We start from the raw sequence: 16,378 nt of genomic DNA on the forward strand, positions 1-16,378 counted from the left end.
CTTCATAGGATACGAAATGCATTTCAAAACCGGCGAAGTATACCATTCAAAAGGCAAAGTGGCTTGATAAACCCTTTAAGATACGCCTATCCCAACAAGTGCAGCACATGACATTTCAATGACCTTAAAAGACACCACAATCCCAGCAGGCATAGTTCAATGCAAGCACATGATATCACAATGGCAGCGTAGTTTACCACAACACCCCTACGACGGTAGAAGAGAAGTACGATCCGAGGAGTATAAACGGGTCCCAGGATGAATTTTTCACAGCAATACGATGATTATTAGTAAAATTTATTGTATTTTGAATGAAGTAAAGCTTATTTATTTCGATAAATACAGTAAATATTTTTTCAGATCTAAACAAACATCGTTTGTTTCTGAAAATGCTTCCCAGAGTGCGTTTATACTGATCAGATCGTACTTGGCTGATCTAAGGCCGTTAAAAAATTATGTGCTGCACTTGTGATAGCCGTTTGTGTTGTTTTGTCATCTCAAAAACCCTGTATCTAGTTAGTTTTTTTTTTTCAATTGTATTTTGAAATTGCACTCCAACTTATTGAACACCCTGTAGATCGAGTGGTCGTAGGAGCCTTGCATCCCCCAGCTCGTTGCATTCCATTGCCTTCCCCTTTCAGCAGTGGATGAACTTCATCATCCGTATAAAATGCAAATGCAAATAAAATAACCAACAAAAACACACCAACCGGGGGCAGCTATAATCTGCCACACAGATCCTGGAGATCCTGGATTCGTGGAGATAGTTTTAACAATTCATCGGCACTGCATTTATGTACACACAGAGACAGACTCACACTCACAAAGTCATCGCCCAGGACAGTGCTGGTTACGGGTAGAAATAAATCAATTTGCATCACTAATCGAATCTGCCCATCTCTTCTTGGAGTGATACTTTCTAATTTCTTCATCCGTGGCGTTTAACCGATGCGACAGATAAATAATGCGACAGAGAGTGAGGTTTGTAAATAAAATGAATCGCAAAATTTTCCAACCCGACAGGCGTTACTGGCCGTTCCATTGCCCCCAGGACGCACCGGAATGCATTGTCAATTTATGCTGTTTGTATATGTAAATAAACGAAACTTATGTTCAGACCAGAACACCCCCACGCCCCCCCAGGGGGGGGCTCCCGGATGGATATTTATCATGTGCAAATGCTCTCACACAACACGGGAATGCAAATGCTGCTGCCGGTTGCAACCCGGATATCGTTTCGGTTGGATGCATCTACCTGGGCTGCAAAGATGTATTTTAATGGAACCACCATCCGGGGAGTTGGCCCTTTGGTCCGGGAAGCGAAGGAATCGTACACATCTCCCACTGACAAATCCCTTTCAGAGCTTATCGTAACCCGAATCATCAAAGTTTATGACAATTAGCCCTGTGCCAGATTATGTGTGGGGATCCATTTGCTGTCTCGGCTAGCGGCAACTTCAGTTCGGAGTTGGGCGAGAATAAATGTAATAAAGTTACTCTATCACAGCACGTGACGCCCTAGCGCAAATGTGAGCTTTTATGTACCTTTTAATCTATACTGCTTCCGGTTAGCTAAAAGAAGCTTCCGGCAGTGAGCACCAACTACATAGCAGTTGGCCGTTGGGTATAACTAAAAAAAAAAGGCATTGTGATTGTTTCATTTCATGTATGGGGATCGTGTAGGCTTCTGGCTGGTTTTTTGTCTTTCAATGAAATTTAGAAACCATTATTGTACAACTTTTTGAGGCCTTCTTTGATGAAACTTTCTGCATCAACTGTACCGTGACGAACGACATCCGTTACAATTCGGCCATAGCAGGGACAATGGAGACAAAGGCTTCAAAGGCGTGGGACTATCTAACTTCCTGAGCTGTACCTTTCGTATGGATTGAGTATGAAATCCTGCTTCTCTGGTCAATCTTCTTCCTTATCGGCACAACAACCTCCAGAGGTTTTAGGCTCCGGCTATTTCTGGCTTTCTTTGACTTTATTTACCCGAAGCGAGATAGACAGTCTTGCGTAAGGGGTATTTGGTCTGGATGGGATCTTGGACCGGTCCTGTCGTGTGGAGAACCGTGTCGCTACAAACCGCATTAAAACATAGCATTTGACAGCTGGAAAGAAGGCTTTTGGGCGCACATAACTTGAGCAATTTTTGTCCTTGAGTGAAAACCGACCTAAATCTTCAAGACTGCTATTTGAGGTTCATCAATAAAATTGTCTTTTTTGTATGTAGAGTCAGTTGTTTTTTTTTACTGAGTTTATGCTCAGACTAAGGATAGACGAACTCTGCAATCGAGTTTGGTTCCATTGAGGAATGATTTCGTATCTGAACTCCTGTGGTTGGCGACCTTCTACAAGAAAAGTATACTAAATATGATGTCTCAGTAGTGCAAAACACTATTCACATCCTATAGACAGATTTTAATAACCTTTCAAAACTCTCATCAATAGCCAATATGTCCATCGGGACCAGATAAAGCTTTAGAACTTCATCAACAGTATTTTCAATTAGAGAAGGTGACAGGTTTAGGCAAAATTCAAGTATATTTACTTTCAATATAGATTATTATTCAGTTTATTATTCATTTTTAAGACAATCAGACATGAAATCGTAAACAGTTTGCAGCAGTACATCTTCCAGATGTATCTTCAACATGTTTACGATTGTTTAACGGTTCAAAGTATTAAAGATTTCTGAGCAGTTCCTTACCGTTTACCGATTCTTAGGTAAATACCAGTCCCTCCCCCCCATACGGACACATAAAATGGCGTATATAGAAAATGGCTGGTTGTTACTCACCTTTTCCCTTGGTGCGCACGGCCAGCTCCTCAGTAAACATCCCGACGCCAACCTTATTGTGTGCGTTGATCTTCAGAATGTACTGAGTGCCGCACTTGAGACCGTTCAGCGTGTACGCCATCTGATCGCTCGGTATCGCCACATTCGACCACGTCCCGCTGGTCGTGCGGTAGTACAGATTGTACCCCTGGATGGGAGCACCCCCGTCGCTCGCAACCTCCCACGTAACGCGCAAACTATCGAACGACGTGTACTGGATCGAAAGCTGCGTCACGTTCGGTGTCTGCAGCGCTATCAGCATGTAGTGTATCTCGTCCTCGCCGAACAGATTCTTAGCGGAGCAGGTGAAGTTACCGGCAATCTGCGGCTCGACGCTATGTATCTTGAGAAACCCTTGCGATATGACGTAATACTGGCTGAAGGTGACGGCCTGGTCCTTCGTCAACCATCGAGTGCGGGGCGTCGGATTACCGACGGCGACACATTCCAGCACGAGGCTCACACCGACCGGCATCTTGAGCAGCCGCGAGAAGGACGCAATTTTGGCCGGCGCCCGTGTGTTGGTCGTTTGCGACACCACCATCGTCGGGTCGCCCTCCCCCTTCACCGTCGCGGCCGTCACCCAGAAGTCGTACTTGTTGTTCTCGCTCAGCCCACGCACCTCAAACATGGACGGTCGACCCGTTTCGTCCACGCGCACGATGTTATCTGGAAATTAGATGCGAAAAAAAAAAACAAGACCGACGGAAACGGAAATAATAGCCTCCAATTAGTATCATGTACAGTGGCCGCTTGCTGGCAAACACATTCGTCAGTGTCAGTACGTTTTGGAGAGCCTTTCTTGCCGTGGTCCTTGCCGTACACCGTGTAATGAGTGATGATGCCATTCGGATGAGCGGGCGGTAACCACGATACCAGGATCGAATCTGCCGTCAAGGTAAGCGCTTTGATGCCAGCGGGTGCTTCGGGAACTGTGGGGATTATGAAGAGAAAGGGAGAATTGCAAAGGCAGGTGCAAAATAGGTTAAGCTTATTATTTAGTACACTGCAACTGGTAATCAACGGGTGAAATTGGAAATCTGGACTGTTTATTTGATATAAGCAATTTATAACAAATTCTCCAACTACTGAAGGCTTTTGGAGATGACAAACCTGACTAAATGTTTCGGTACTTAGTCGATGCGTTGAAGGTGTAATGAAATGAAGTTGAAGGTAATTTCATAGAACTTCTGACTAAATTTGAAGTAAGTAATGTGACTTACTAAAGGGTGTCTCACATCAAATTGCACCTTGGAGAAAACGTTGCAGCTTCTTATGTGCTTAAACTCACTTTTTCTTCATGTCAGCTAAAGATTACAACTATTTGGGATGCCTCCGTAGTGCCTGATTAGAAAGAGCCCAGTATTTTCTGATGAGCCTTAGTCCCGGTGCCATGGAAGGCGTCAAATTCTTGAGTACGGTAGAATAATCTCTTTACCTTCGTACTACTTCAGGAAAACATTCGAACAGTGGCAAGGAAGTAGATCAGGTCGGAATATTGTAGAGCACTCGTATCAGCAACGTCCGGCAGTAACGAACTAATCAATGAACTAACGAACGAGCACTACTCTGCTTGAGTATATGAGTAGATCGCTTGCCAAAATCGCTTGCGCGTAATTTCTTGCAAATTTTGTAGAATTCTGTTGCCTTTACTTCACCGAACATTAAATTTGCATTTGGCGGTGAAACATAGTAGCCTCGGATCCATCATGCGACAATGCACAGTGGACGCAATCCATAAACAGGCCGGGATAAAAATAGGAAGTCTTGAAATTATGCTTGTTTGGTTAGAAAATTGGTTTCATACCGTACATAAACAAATATTAAACGTAATTAAGGATGATTTTGCTATTCTAATAATGTTATTTTTCTCTTTTTTGATAAATTTAATCCAATTTTTCCCATTTTCTTATTCATCTGCACACTTTTATCTTCTTCAGTTGATTGCGGTCTCATTCAAGCTTCATAATTAAGTATTATTCAACTTTCATTACTATCATTATCTACTACCTTCCGCATTCCCAAAATAGATTGGTTTAGAATTTGTAATATAAAGTTTTCATTTTTTGTATTATTTATATCAACATTTAATCTATTTACCATTCAAGAACACGTTTTGTAAAGGGTGATAAACAAGCTTTTTAAAGCAATGCCAACAATCGTAATCGCAGCTATACACTAGGAAATATTATCGCTCAAACTTGCTCCTTTTATTTGTTAAATTTCTAGTGCATGGAAATTTTATTTCACTTCAAAAATTCATTTCGCCGAAAGTACAGAGTTGAAAGACCTCAGTTTTTGGGTTTTCTTAATATTTTACAAACTGCTTTTAGTAAAAAATACTGTGAGTACCGATATTTAAAAAATAAAAAAAACGTTTTTCATCCCAGTCTGCGACCACTGTGCAATGAGGCTCCGTCCATATTTGATGCTGAGGCGATTTTCCACGTGTTGGTGTTCAACAACTACTCATGACGTTGTTTTTAACCTAATGCCAGTTCTGTCCAATTTACGGAAAATTGGCATACAATAGGCACACTCCCACAAAAACTATTTCTTCTCAAAACTTCACGGGGATATTTGATCTGGGACACCCTTTGTTTGGAAATATGTTTGAATATGGAGTTTGTTGGAGTCACCGGGATGTCACGTGATGTACAAAATAGTGAATTTAATCGGAAATTGGAAGCGTGAATAAGGGTATGAATTAGATAACTGACCAGTTCAATCGATTATTCGTAACATCGTAAACTTATTAATGGAATTGAATTATAAACGTTGACCTAGTTGAATGCGGCACGTATAACATGAAACAAACATCGAATGAATAGTGGCCTCACCAAACACAATTTGCCAAACGCACCGAATTCGTTTCACCTATCTTCAAAGGATCTAACGCTGGCCGTGGTATTATTGCATACCCAATACCATGGCGCCGAGCCCGGATCGCTCGGGATGTGTAGCGCACCATTGCTGATGATCAAAGCTAGTCGAAATTTATCGAAATTGAGATATCGTCGCGCCCGGAATTGGATGCGGTACACAGTGCAATGCATATCATTAAACATATTCGCACGTCGTTCCGTTTCGCAACGGGTCGAAGGCCATCACCGCTACTTACCGTCCTCCTCCGTCGCACAGTACACCGGCACGCTGGCCACACCGTCGCCCGATAGGGTGAAGCTTAGAACCTGGATGGAGTAGTTGGTCGCCTTCATCAGCGCGTGAAGGTACGTTTCCAGGTTGGATGTGCGCTTGATCTCGAACGGATACACAAACTCGTCTGTGGAGGAATAATACAGCCCACACCCGCGGGATGGTTCCGAGTTAGTTCCGATGGGTGATAAACGGTGACGTTAGCGAGCGGGGTGGGAAGCACTTACTGTTCTTCGTCAGTGGCCGGTAGAGGATTTTGTAGCCCTGCAGCACACCGTTGTGGAACTGGGGCGGTGGTTCCTGCCACAGCACCTTGATGCTTTGCGACGACAGGCTGGAACAGGAGACGTTCTGCGGTTCCGCCTCCGGTGCATCCTCCGACGTGGTGCCGTACACGACCGTACTCCACGGTCCGGGTGCGATGCTGTTGTACGTGCGGATGCGCAACGCGTACCGGGTGAATTTCTTCAGGTTCGCGATGCTTGTCTTCGTGGTCGCCCATCCGTGCACCGTCAGGGTCGTGTTGGAGATGTTGCTCGGGCTGGCGATGAAGTTGATGTTGGTTTTCTCCTCCACGCAGCTGACGGTGTAGCCGAGCAGTTCCCCGTTCCAGGACGCCCTGCCCGGTATCTGCCAGGTGAGGACGAGTTCGCCCATGGCGCCGGTTTTGACTTTCAGCCCACCGGGCGCCTCGCTCGGTGCCTCTTCCTGCGTTCGCACCACCAGCGGGCTCGTAAACGAGGAACACTCAATCTCATTAATGGCCAACATGCGTAGCAGGTACTGTGTGGCCGGGAACAGACCCCCGATGCTCGTTTCATCCCTCACACCACCGTCGATGCTGCTAATGATAATTGGTTTGAATTTGACATCCCACTGCCCCACACCACCCCCCCAAACACACACACACTTACCTTTTGATCATGTTCACCTTCGAGAAGGTGACGTTTACCGTCAGCGGACTGTCCCACATCGCAATCGTGCTATCCGTGCCGGCCCGATGCGTGTCCTGGACCGGATCCTTCCCCAACCGTACCGGCTGGTACTGGACGAGGTAGCTCAACACCGGCGACATGCCATCGTACGGGCGTTTCCACGAGAGCCGTATCTGACGGCTCGACACCTCCATCACCTCCAGGTCGGACGGTGCATCCGGGCGCTCCTGCACGGCCAAATATATCACATGCTCGCTCGTGCCGTACAGGTTCTCCGCCGTGCAGACGTACTTGCCGGAATCGTATCGCTCCGTCAGGCTAATCGATAATTGCGATCGCACGCCAACACTCTCCTTCATTTCGATAATGTTATACCTGGACAAATAAACAGTGGGAAGTCGAGGGACTAGAGCGAGATACACATCGGTAGCAGGCAGACCCCCGAAGCATGGCGCAGCAAGGGAATAATTTCCAGCTTTGCGGAACGATCGTTAAGCGAAGGGAGCGATGCGAGGCAACTAGTAGACACACACGGTGTTACGGCCAAAAAACACTTTCGCATTTGGTCGACCCCCAGTTCCACACCCCCCACTCCCCCCTCCCTGCCCCTCCTTACCGATAGTTGTTGAAATCGATCCGCTGGTTCTTGTGCGTCCAGATGATGTTGATTGGTTCGTCGCCGAGCGCCAGGCACTCCAGCATGACGGCATCGTTCCGGCGGGCGGACACGTTCTTTACCGGCGTATCGAAATGGACCGCCTCGTTCACGTCGATGTGGATGATTTTCTTCAGACTGTTGCCAATCCCGTTTGCCGCCTCGCACATATAGTAGCCTGCGTAGTGCGTGTGGCATCCAAAAAAAAAAAAAAGAAGCACAAAAAGCACGATGCTTTCAGATGAATAATAATTTGAGTGAACAAAATAATGGATTCCAAAACTCGCACCGGCCCATTCTGCCCCTTTCTGGTTGGCTGTTTTTGAGAGCGAATTATATGTTCCGCAAAGTGAAGTTTTCCTGGAAGAATGGTACGAGGTTTTTGCATCGAATGTTCGATATATCTGCCCGCAGAAGTATGTGTTTGTGCTGGAAAGCACGCTCGGTCATGTCTAAAGGGAAGTTTTCTCCGCTCGGCTAATTTCACATTCACGATTACTGAATCAATAATTTAATTGCATGCTTTTGATTTAGTTATCATGGCGCATCTCATTACAGCTGCATTTGCATGGTCTGTATGCGGAATTCATAGGCGAACTTGTAACGTGTTCGAATTTTGATTCATACCCCTGCGTAACATCCCTCGCGAACCGCACAGTTCTTTGTAAAACAATAAGGCTAGCACGGTTATTCCGGATTTTTTAGGATTAAAACACAATGGAAATGATGCTGAAAATTGAATATGTACTGGAATTTGCAACTCGTACTTCCATGTTTTCGGGTCGTATTTTATCTTGAGCAAACGCTGGGAATAAATCCTATAGTAGCAGCGATTAATAGGATTATCAACAGTTCAAATAATAGCGTAAATATTGTAGCTAGAGTACCGCAAGGTAGTACACTACCTCCACCTTACTTTTCAATACAGTAGAACGTCGATTATCCGGGGCCTGATTAACCGGCGGGCGGATTATCCGTGAGCTAAAAAATGACAGCTAGTAGAGTAGTTTTGACTATTTTTAACCGTTTAACCGGTTGGCCGGATAGGAACTGATAAGTTTTTAATTCATCATTATAAAGAAATAATCAAATTAAACTCATTAGAAAATGTTCCATAACGTTAATAAACAATAACTGCTAAATTTAAACACATATCAATGCTTTTAGCTTTGACCTGTCATCTTCATCGTCAGTTATTGGGGAAGATTATACCAAAATATAGAATATAGCTTAAGCTTTAAGCCTGTATCTGCCAAATAATCCAGGTATCGGGCTGTATCTTTCTGTACAGATTCGTAAAGGACATAGCATTTAGCATAGCGTAAAGGACATAGCATAGCAACAAGTCAATTATATGCCCGAACAAAACAACAATTCGCTGGACTTGTCAATATAATCCCTGAAAATACTGTAACAGCATTAAACAAAGCTTTGACTGTACACACTAAACATTGCAGTACATTGAAATGAAAAGTAAACGAGGCTAAAACAGAACAGAACGCCACACTTTCCACCAGAAACATGAGTCGATCGTAGCCACCCTTGCCAAGGCTTAAATATTAATGCAGTAGCGGTAACGCCTTGGAGTAACGTCGTGAAGTAAAAAACGGCGAAAACTCACTCCAAGTTCAACAAAACCAAGCACTCAAAATGATTGTCAATGTTTTCATGTGGTTTAGAGCATCTATCATACCCAGCAGTGCGAAAACTATCTATTTATTTTATTTAAACTATTATTTATTATTTAAAACTATTTAAAAACTGGCAATAATGGGCTAAATAAAGCAACTGGACGTCAGTTATAGAAATAAATGCCGCAATAGCAAACGTCCCGTGGTTTGTCTACTAAAAAGGTGCTGGATTTTGGATTGGATCGGAATACACTTGAGATTGGGATTTAAAAGATGCGTTTTTGAACGAATCGATTGGTTTAGGATTTCGTATTCCATCAATATCTTGCTTAGTCGTTGTATTAAAATTCAACGAAAATTACATGTCATTATCTACATTTCCTCTACATTTTCAATTTTTTGCGTAAGGTTACGAAATTATGTAAATGGAGTAAAATAATTTATATAATAATTAAAAACATTCGGCTGGCACTAAAGTTTTGGAGAGCACTGTAGTCTTGCTGCAGTCTTTTACAATGTAGTATCAAAAATTAATTTGCAAAACCGGGTATTTAACAGCGAAAATCGTACAATTAGTACATTTACATTTACATTCCTTTGAGTTTGTCATTGCACCCAACTTCAAACAAGTAATCAACAGCTAAACCAGACATCGCGTTGATTAAATTCAGCACCTCAAGAGAGAAAATGCCTCAAAAGTGTGCTTTAATTATTGCACAATTATCGCTTATTTGCAGACATTAAAAAAAAACTCTAAACGAATCCGCCATTTACCCACTCTTAACTGTTTCTTAATTATTTGACAAATTTTAGATCTCATTCGTACGGAAAAAAATGATGACACATTAAACGTATGAGCTCAAGATGATGGTAAGGATGCCATCATTATCTACTCACCAGCATCCGGCGACGTGGCGTAATTGATGCTCAGCGAGTTGTTCTTCGACGGTATGGAGTGGAAGTCGGTGGACAGCTTGCCCTTGCCACGGAACCACGTTATCTTCGGCAGCGGGAACCCGTCCGCCTCGCACGGCAACGCAATCGGATACCCGAGCACCACCGCAATGTCGTGCGGTTCCTGCGTCCAGGACGGCGGTACCTGCACCAGCAGCTCGGCCGTGTAGTTGGTCTGGGCGGCGGTGTTGGTGGCGAAGCAGCTGTACCGTCCGCTGTGCCGCGCCGTAATGTCCTTCAGCACCAGCAGCGAGAAGAACTCTTCCTTCTTCTCGCTGACGTGCAAATCCTGCGCTATCGGGGAGCCGTCCTTTTTCCAGCTGAAATAGATCGGCATATCGCCGGCCGACACCGAGCAGGTCAGCTGGGCCCGGCCACCAACTTTCATGATTTTCGGAAATGCAAACGGCTCGATGACGGGTGGGCCTGGAGGAGGAGGCAACATTTGCAAAGTAAAGGATTAGTTTCAATCAAACGCGATAGCTCCGCGTTCCTGACCCTGCCAACCGGGGAGGGAAGTCCGCGCCGTGTGGCGATTGCAACACTTACTGTGTACCACTAATTGTAGCTCCCGGCGCCCTTCGTCGCCAGTTGGGCCGGTTACGATGCACGTGTACGGTCCCCGGTCCTGGGCCGGGTCGACGGTATAAATTTTCAAATATCCGCCATGCTTAACGTCCGCCACACTGTGCCGGGGTCCTGTACGGGGGTCCATTTCCGGTAGCGCGGTCATCACGCCGAATGCAAATGCCATAATAAATGATCCACGCCATGGTAAGCGATACAGGAAGGAGTCGGCCAGCATCGCATAGATACATACAGAGAGAGAAAGTGCGAGCGAGAGAGAGAGAGGGACAAAAAGAGAAAGAGAGAACGGGCAAAAGGATTACATTTAATCGACAAACGGTGCGCGCTTGCACATAGCAGTGGCCACATTATGTTTTTCCATTACGTCCTACCGGAAACCAGTTCATTTCCGCCCCGTATCCAGCGCACGGACTGGATGGGATGGCCCGAGAAGGGGCAATGCATCTCGATCGGCTCGCCAGCAACAGCCGTGATGGGTCCGATGGCACGTACATACGGTGGGCCTGTGGAGGAGAAGCGGTAGCGGTCAGTAATGTCAGTCCAGGGGGGGGGCGCAACCGGGGTATAGCAAGTGCTGACCAGCCGGATGCTTCAAACCACATCATGGTAAATCCTTACAGTGTGCTACAAAACGCTGCGGAAGGTTTAAATGGTTTGGTGGTTTGAAGGATTAGAAAAAAAAACCTTTCTAAGCTACAAACACTGCTTTCTAGATTTAGTTCGATATTTGACACTTAAAATTATATATATAATTGTACATTATGATTATGGATACTTTTATGGGAAATCGTATAGAAACTCCACTTTATATCTATCATCTAGAAGCTCTTTGTAGGAATTATTTTAATTAGTTTACTGTAAAATAGAAGTTATTTATTTTTTTTATTTTATTTCCAGTATGACAATATAAATTCTTCTGCATTTTATTTTATTATAGCATTAGAAACGCAATTCGAATAAGCGGCAATTAGAGCCTGAAAGTAGGCAATTTGCAGCGCTTTAAGGGACACGGATCGCCCAAAATTGAACAACTTAAAGCAACTTAAAAGCCACACAAATTTAAAAAAATGAGTACCGGCAGTCCCCGAGATACGCAGTTCCTCTTATACGTGGCTTAGGAAAAACAGTGGTTTTAAGAAATTTGACAGCTGAGTTAATTTATAGCACAAAATCTAAGCAAAACGGTGCAAAATTAGTCGGCAATACCTTACTGTGTTAAATAAAACATTTGTTTTTAGTTTATGTAATCGTTTTCGTTCGAAAAGTCGCCTGATTTGCTGAATTAGTGAAGCGCAAAGCAAATTGTCAACTATGAAGTATAAACGATTTAGCATTAGGATTCAACATACGCGGAAACACGAATTAAGCGGATCCAAGATAAAAGCGGTCCATTAAAATGGTATATCTCGGGGACAGTCTGTATTTGCTTGCACAAGTCCATTGAGTTCTAAGGAATTTGCTCTATAATAATGGAAATAATGTAGATTGTATTTTTGAAATGAATCGTAAAAAGCGTTTGGTTCAGGGTAGCTATTAGCAATGTAAGCAATTAGAAAATTTACCTCCCTTTTGAATACATTTTGCAAGTACTGAAGCACTGATAAAATATTGAATCACTACATCCAACGCATCTTTTCTGCAGCACACTGTAAAAAAGGCATTTCCATGGGGAGCAGCGACAAGCAACACGATGTGGCATCCCAGTCCGAAGCAGTTAAGCTTTTTCAATGCCTGGCGCAATAGCGGCAGGTGTTAATAGCAAGCACTATCATTGTGCGATCGTGCGATGCCAAACCCAAAACTCCACCCCGAAAAACGGGGCTCCAAACTAAAGTATCGCCCATCTCCCACCTACCGTACACGTTGAGCCGCGCCTTGTGCGTGGCCGTACCCATGCTGTTGGAGCCGACGCAGGTGTACAGACCGCCGTCATCGCTGTGCACATGGCTGATGTTGAGGTGCGTCGTTACGTGACTGTTGATGTCGAGAAATTGATCCATCGTGTAACGGTGCAGCGATGAGACGTCCAGGATGGGCTGGTAGTCGAGCAGCCAGACAAACTGCGGTGGCGGCGAACCGGCGGCCGAACATTTCAATGAGATGTACGCGGCGGCGCGCACATTCTGCTCCACGAACCCGTAGCTTATCTCCGGTGGGCTTTCTGGTGAGTGTAACCAAACGAAACAGTGGTTCAGGGGGAGGGTGGTGGATAAAACACACGACGAACCGCTTGGAGTCCGGTCCAGCACGTACCTCCGAGCTTCAATTCCGAGCTTCCCTGAGCGCTGCTGCGTGCATTCGACACAATGCATTGATAAATGCCTTGATCCTTCTTGCTTACCCTATCAATTTTTAGCGTGCTCGCCGACAGCAGGCTCATGCTAGCGTCCACATGACGATAAAAGGGGAGACAGAGAGACAGAAAGCAGTAAGAGAAGCAGTACAAAGTGGTAGATGAAGAGAAGAAAAACAAAAACGCTAAACAATCCGTGGAATCGGTAAAATGGCTCCAGCCATCCGATCAGGGTGTATGTACGGCTAAGTACGGCTCGAGATTTCACCAACACAGCGTCCGTCTCTCGCCTTCATTGTGGTAGTCATTGTACCGGGCGTACCTGCGTTCGGTTCGACCATTGGCAAACAGCTCCTGCCCGTTGTGAAACCATTCAATTTTGTTCACCTCGCTGCCGAAGATGGAGCAGTTGAGCAGTGCCGAATTGCCCGAGTTGATAATCTGTATCTGTGGATGGATGTGTGCCACGAGCTCGTTGCTGATCGTGAGATGGATTTCCAGCTTCTGTTCGCCGAACTGATTGAACGCTTTGCATATCTGCACGGGAGGGAATTAAATTGAAATTGAAGGTTGCATGTTAGGTCGTTTTCTTTTCTTTTTTTTTTTTTTGCTCTAGCTCCATCATGGTACAATGTCATCGGAACGTTGGACGATGATGGACGGCGTAGTAGGATAATATCACAGCGGAATTTATCGTAGTATGGGTGTAGCAATGGAAATGACACATTCAGTAATGGAAAAGATGATTTAAATAACTATAACCTATATTTAGTTTCCCTGAAGTAATTTACAGTGGTAGCAATAAGTATAAACACAATAATTTCCGGTTGAATATGTTCAATACATTTCGGTGCGCTACTTCTAATTTTGAACAGTCCCTTAATTTGGAATGAATGAAAAATGATCTTAAATTTTTGAAACTAATATTAATTAACAAAAAAGGAAAACGTAGCTATGATATATGCCAAAAATGCACAATTTTATAGGCAAATGTATATACTACAGGATGACCAAAGATCGGGGTAATTGCAATAGATGGCAGAGAAAAATAAACTTCCCATATTTCCTGCATTTGAAACCAAGACGACCCAAAATGTGAAGAGATAGTTTAATCGTGTGACATCGTTGTTGCACGCCTTGTCAAAAAAAAAATATTTTTTTTTGATAACGAAATGTAACACTTATCTAGAGAAGACTACAATTACTATGTTAATGTTCATTGGTAATTTACCCAAAGGAGCCTGTTGTATTGATTTTGTACAAAAAGTGCAAACGAATATTTTATTCTACGCGCATCAGAGCGTCACCCATATGTAGGTGACACTGGCCCTCGGGAACATTTCGCCTCACCCATATTTGAGTGACATGGTACGGAACGTGTTAAAGCACGTGTAAATTAGAATATTTTTTCAGGATTTCTATGAACTATTAGCTATCAGTTATCAGCAATTATTACTAACTGTCAACTGTACTCCGTTTAAAATATGTTTAATGCATTATTAGGTATTTTTATACTCATTGCAACCAGTGTATTTTTTAACTAAATTTGTTATTATCTATAGACTATCTGCGATATTAACGTGAAAAGCAATCACGAACGAATTATGCTCAAATTGCACTTTTCATGCTACACTCCAAAAAAAAGTATTATCATCACTAAAAGCAAAGGATTACAAACGGTTGCATTCATCGAAAAGTATAGCTGTCAGCCAAGATTTATCAATTAAAAAAGAGGGCCCAGCAAAAAGTGATCCTTTCAGCAAACAAAATTGAAATGATTCTTCACACAAAACTATAACCCTGTCCACAGCGCGGCAGATCAATCATTCCACTCGTTCTGCAGGAAATATTGTAGTTGATAGCACTGTTGTGATTTCACATTCATCTATAAATCTCCGGTGGTGGGCAAAGTAAGGATGGCGGGTAAGGATCGATGAACGGTCGGATAGTGCATTAGTGGACTACGAGAGCAAATCCTTTCCCGGGAGAACAGCGGTGAAATACCAAATGGAGAGTGGAGCTATGGAACAGGATAATGGGAACAGCTACAACAATTAGCTGGTTGTGAATGCAGCCCGGGGGCATAACCGAATGGCATAAGCGCAAACAAACAAACAAACAAACCATGCAAAAGAAGCAAATAGAAAAAAAAAACACACACACACACACACACAACTCAACCGACTGAACTAGAAACTGTGGAGTGGATTAGTGCACGGTTCCGATGCTTTCGTTTTGTGCTTTCGCCCATTTTACTATGCACTGCACCACCGGCCGAGAGCATCGCAAACATGCAGTTGCCTCCCCCCCGTATCGGTTGCATGCTGATGTCACGCTTCGATGAATCGTTATATTCTGGTCAGTTCCGGTCAACTTTGCATGTGTGTGTGTGTGTGAGGGAAAATCTATTATACGTAAATAATTACCCATCTTCCGGCGTCCCGTTCGTCGACGTTACGGATGAATAGCAGCGACTGCGATGGCACGATCCGCTGCGAGGACGGCACGGTATATAACGATCCAGTGTCCGAGATGCGAAACCAACTGTCCGGTCGGTTTGTCCCGCAGTTCGCATTCGTGTGCATGTCGTTCGGTGTGTGTGTCAGCGTGGACATGCCGTGGGACGGTATGCGAGATGGGCGAAACGAAAGCAAACCGTGATAATGTTAATGCTAGCACCGGTGTATGGGGTGAACGGGGGTTTTTTTTTGTAGGGGAAGGGGGGAGGGGGGAGTGGGAGGAGATGTACCCCCGAAAGATAGAGAAGGACATTGGGTAAGGAAACAGCAACATCATCGATGTCGGTCATCATCATCCGATGGACGGCAAATGGGAAACAAATAAATCAAACCATGTGCATAATTAATGTTCAATCAATTCGATTTAAATTAGTTTACGCTCTGATAATTCGCTATCGGTACCGATGAAGGAAGCGACAGCGTACACAACAATGCACGCGCACTCGCGCAAAACCAACATGTCGTGCGAGCGTGAGCGGACCCATGCACGGATCTGCCGAACCATTTCCGAAGGAGTAACGCCGACGTACGTGAAACGCGAAACTCATCTTGATTTTGAGCCGATCCTAATGGATTGGATATTTCACCCTCCATTCTCGCTCGCTCTCGCTATCGGCCCGCATCGCCCTTGCGTTGGTTGATTGCATTACAGAAGCGCGCACATTTCGGTGGCTCATTTCCCGCTCCTCCGATCTCGTGTGGGCACTACAACTACCTGGCCAAAAACCGGATCGGATAACATTAACCCGATAAAGATACACACACACACACACACACACGCGAGCGGGTGATAGATTGTGTGTGT

General features: G+C 44.4%; 1 protein-coding gene across 1 annotated transcript in view; it reads right to left on the reverse strand.

Moving 5' to 3' along the window:
• LOC128716219 (cell adhesion molecule Dscam2) overlaps positions 1-16,378 on the reverse strand; it is a 31,477-nt gene that overhangs the window by 8,117 nt on the left and 6,982 nt on the right. Inside the window, exons 7-19 of the mRNA XM_053811138.1 lie at positions 15,481-15,598; positions 13,377-13,591; positions 13,015-13,142; positions 12,617-12,922; positions 11,133-11,264; positions 10,723-10,872; positions 10,117-10,599; positions 7,550-7,766; positions 6,913-7,308; positions 6,226-6,842; positions 5,964-6,125; positions 3,628-3,774; positions 2,804-3,511 (exon numbers count right to left, since the gene is read on the reverse strand). Of these exons, the coding sequence (XP_053667113.1) occupies positions 2,804-3,511; positions 3,628-3,774; positions 5,964-6,125; positions 6,226-6,842; positions 6,913-7,308; positions 7,550-7,766; positions 10,117-10,599; positions 10,723-10,872; positions 11,133-11,264; positions 12,617-12,922; positions 13,015-13,142; positions 13,377-13,591; positions 15,481-15,598 (3,779 nt within the window). The remainder of the gene's footprint in view (positions 1-2,803; positions 3,512-3,627; positions 3,775-5,963; positions 6,126-6,225; positions 6,843-6,912; positions 7,309-7,549; positions 7,767-10,116; positions 10,600-10,722; positions 10,873-11,132; positions 11,265-12,616; positions 12,923-13,014; positions 13,143-13,376; positions 13,592-15,480; positions 15,599-16,378) is intronic.

Source organism: Anopheles marshallii, chromosome 3 (genome assembly GCF_943734725.1).
Source record: "Anopheles marshallii chromosome 3, idAnoMarsDA_429_01, whole genome shotgun sequence".
Lineage (NCBI taxonomy): Eukaryota > Metazoa > Arthropoda > Insecta > Diptera > Culicidae > Anopheles > Anopheles marshallii.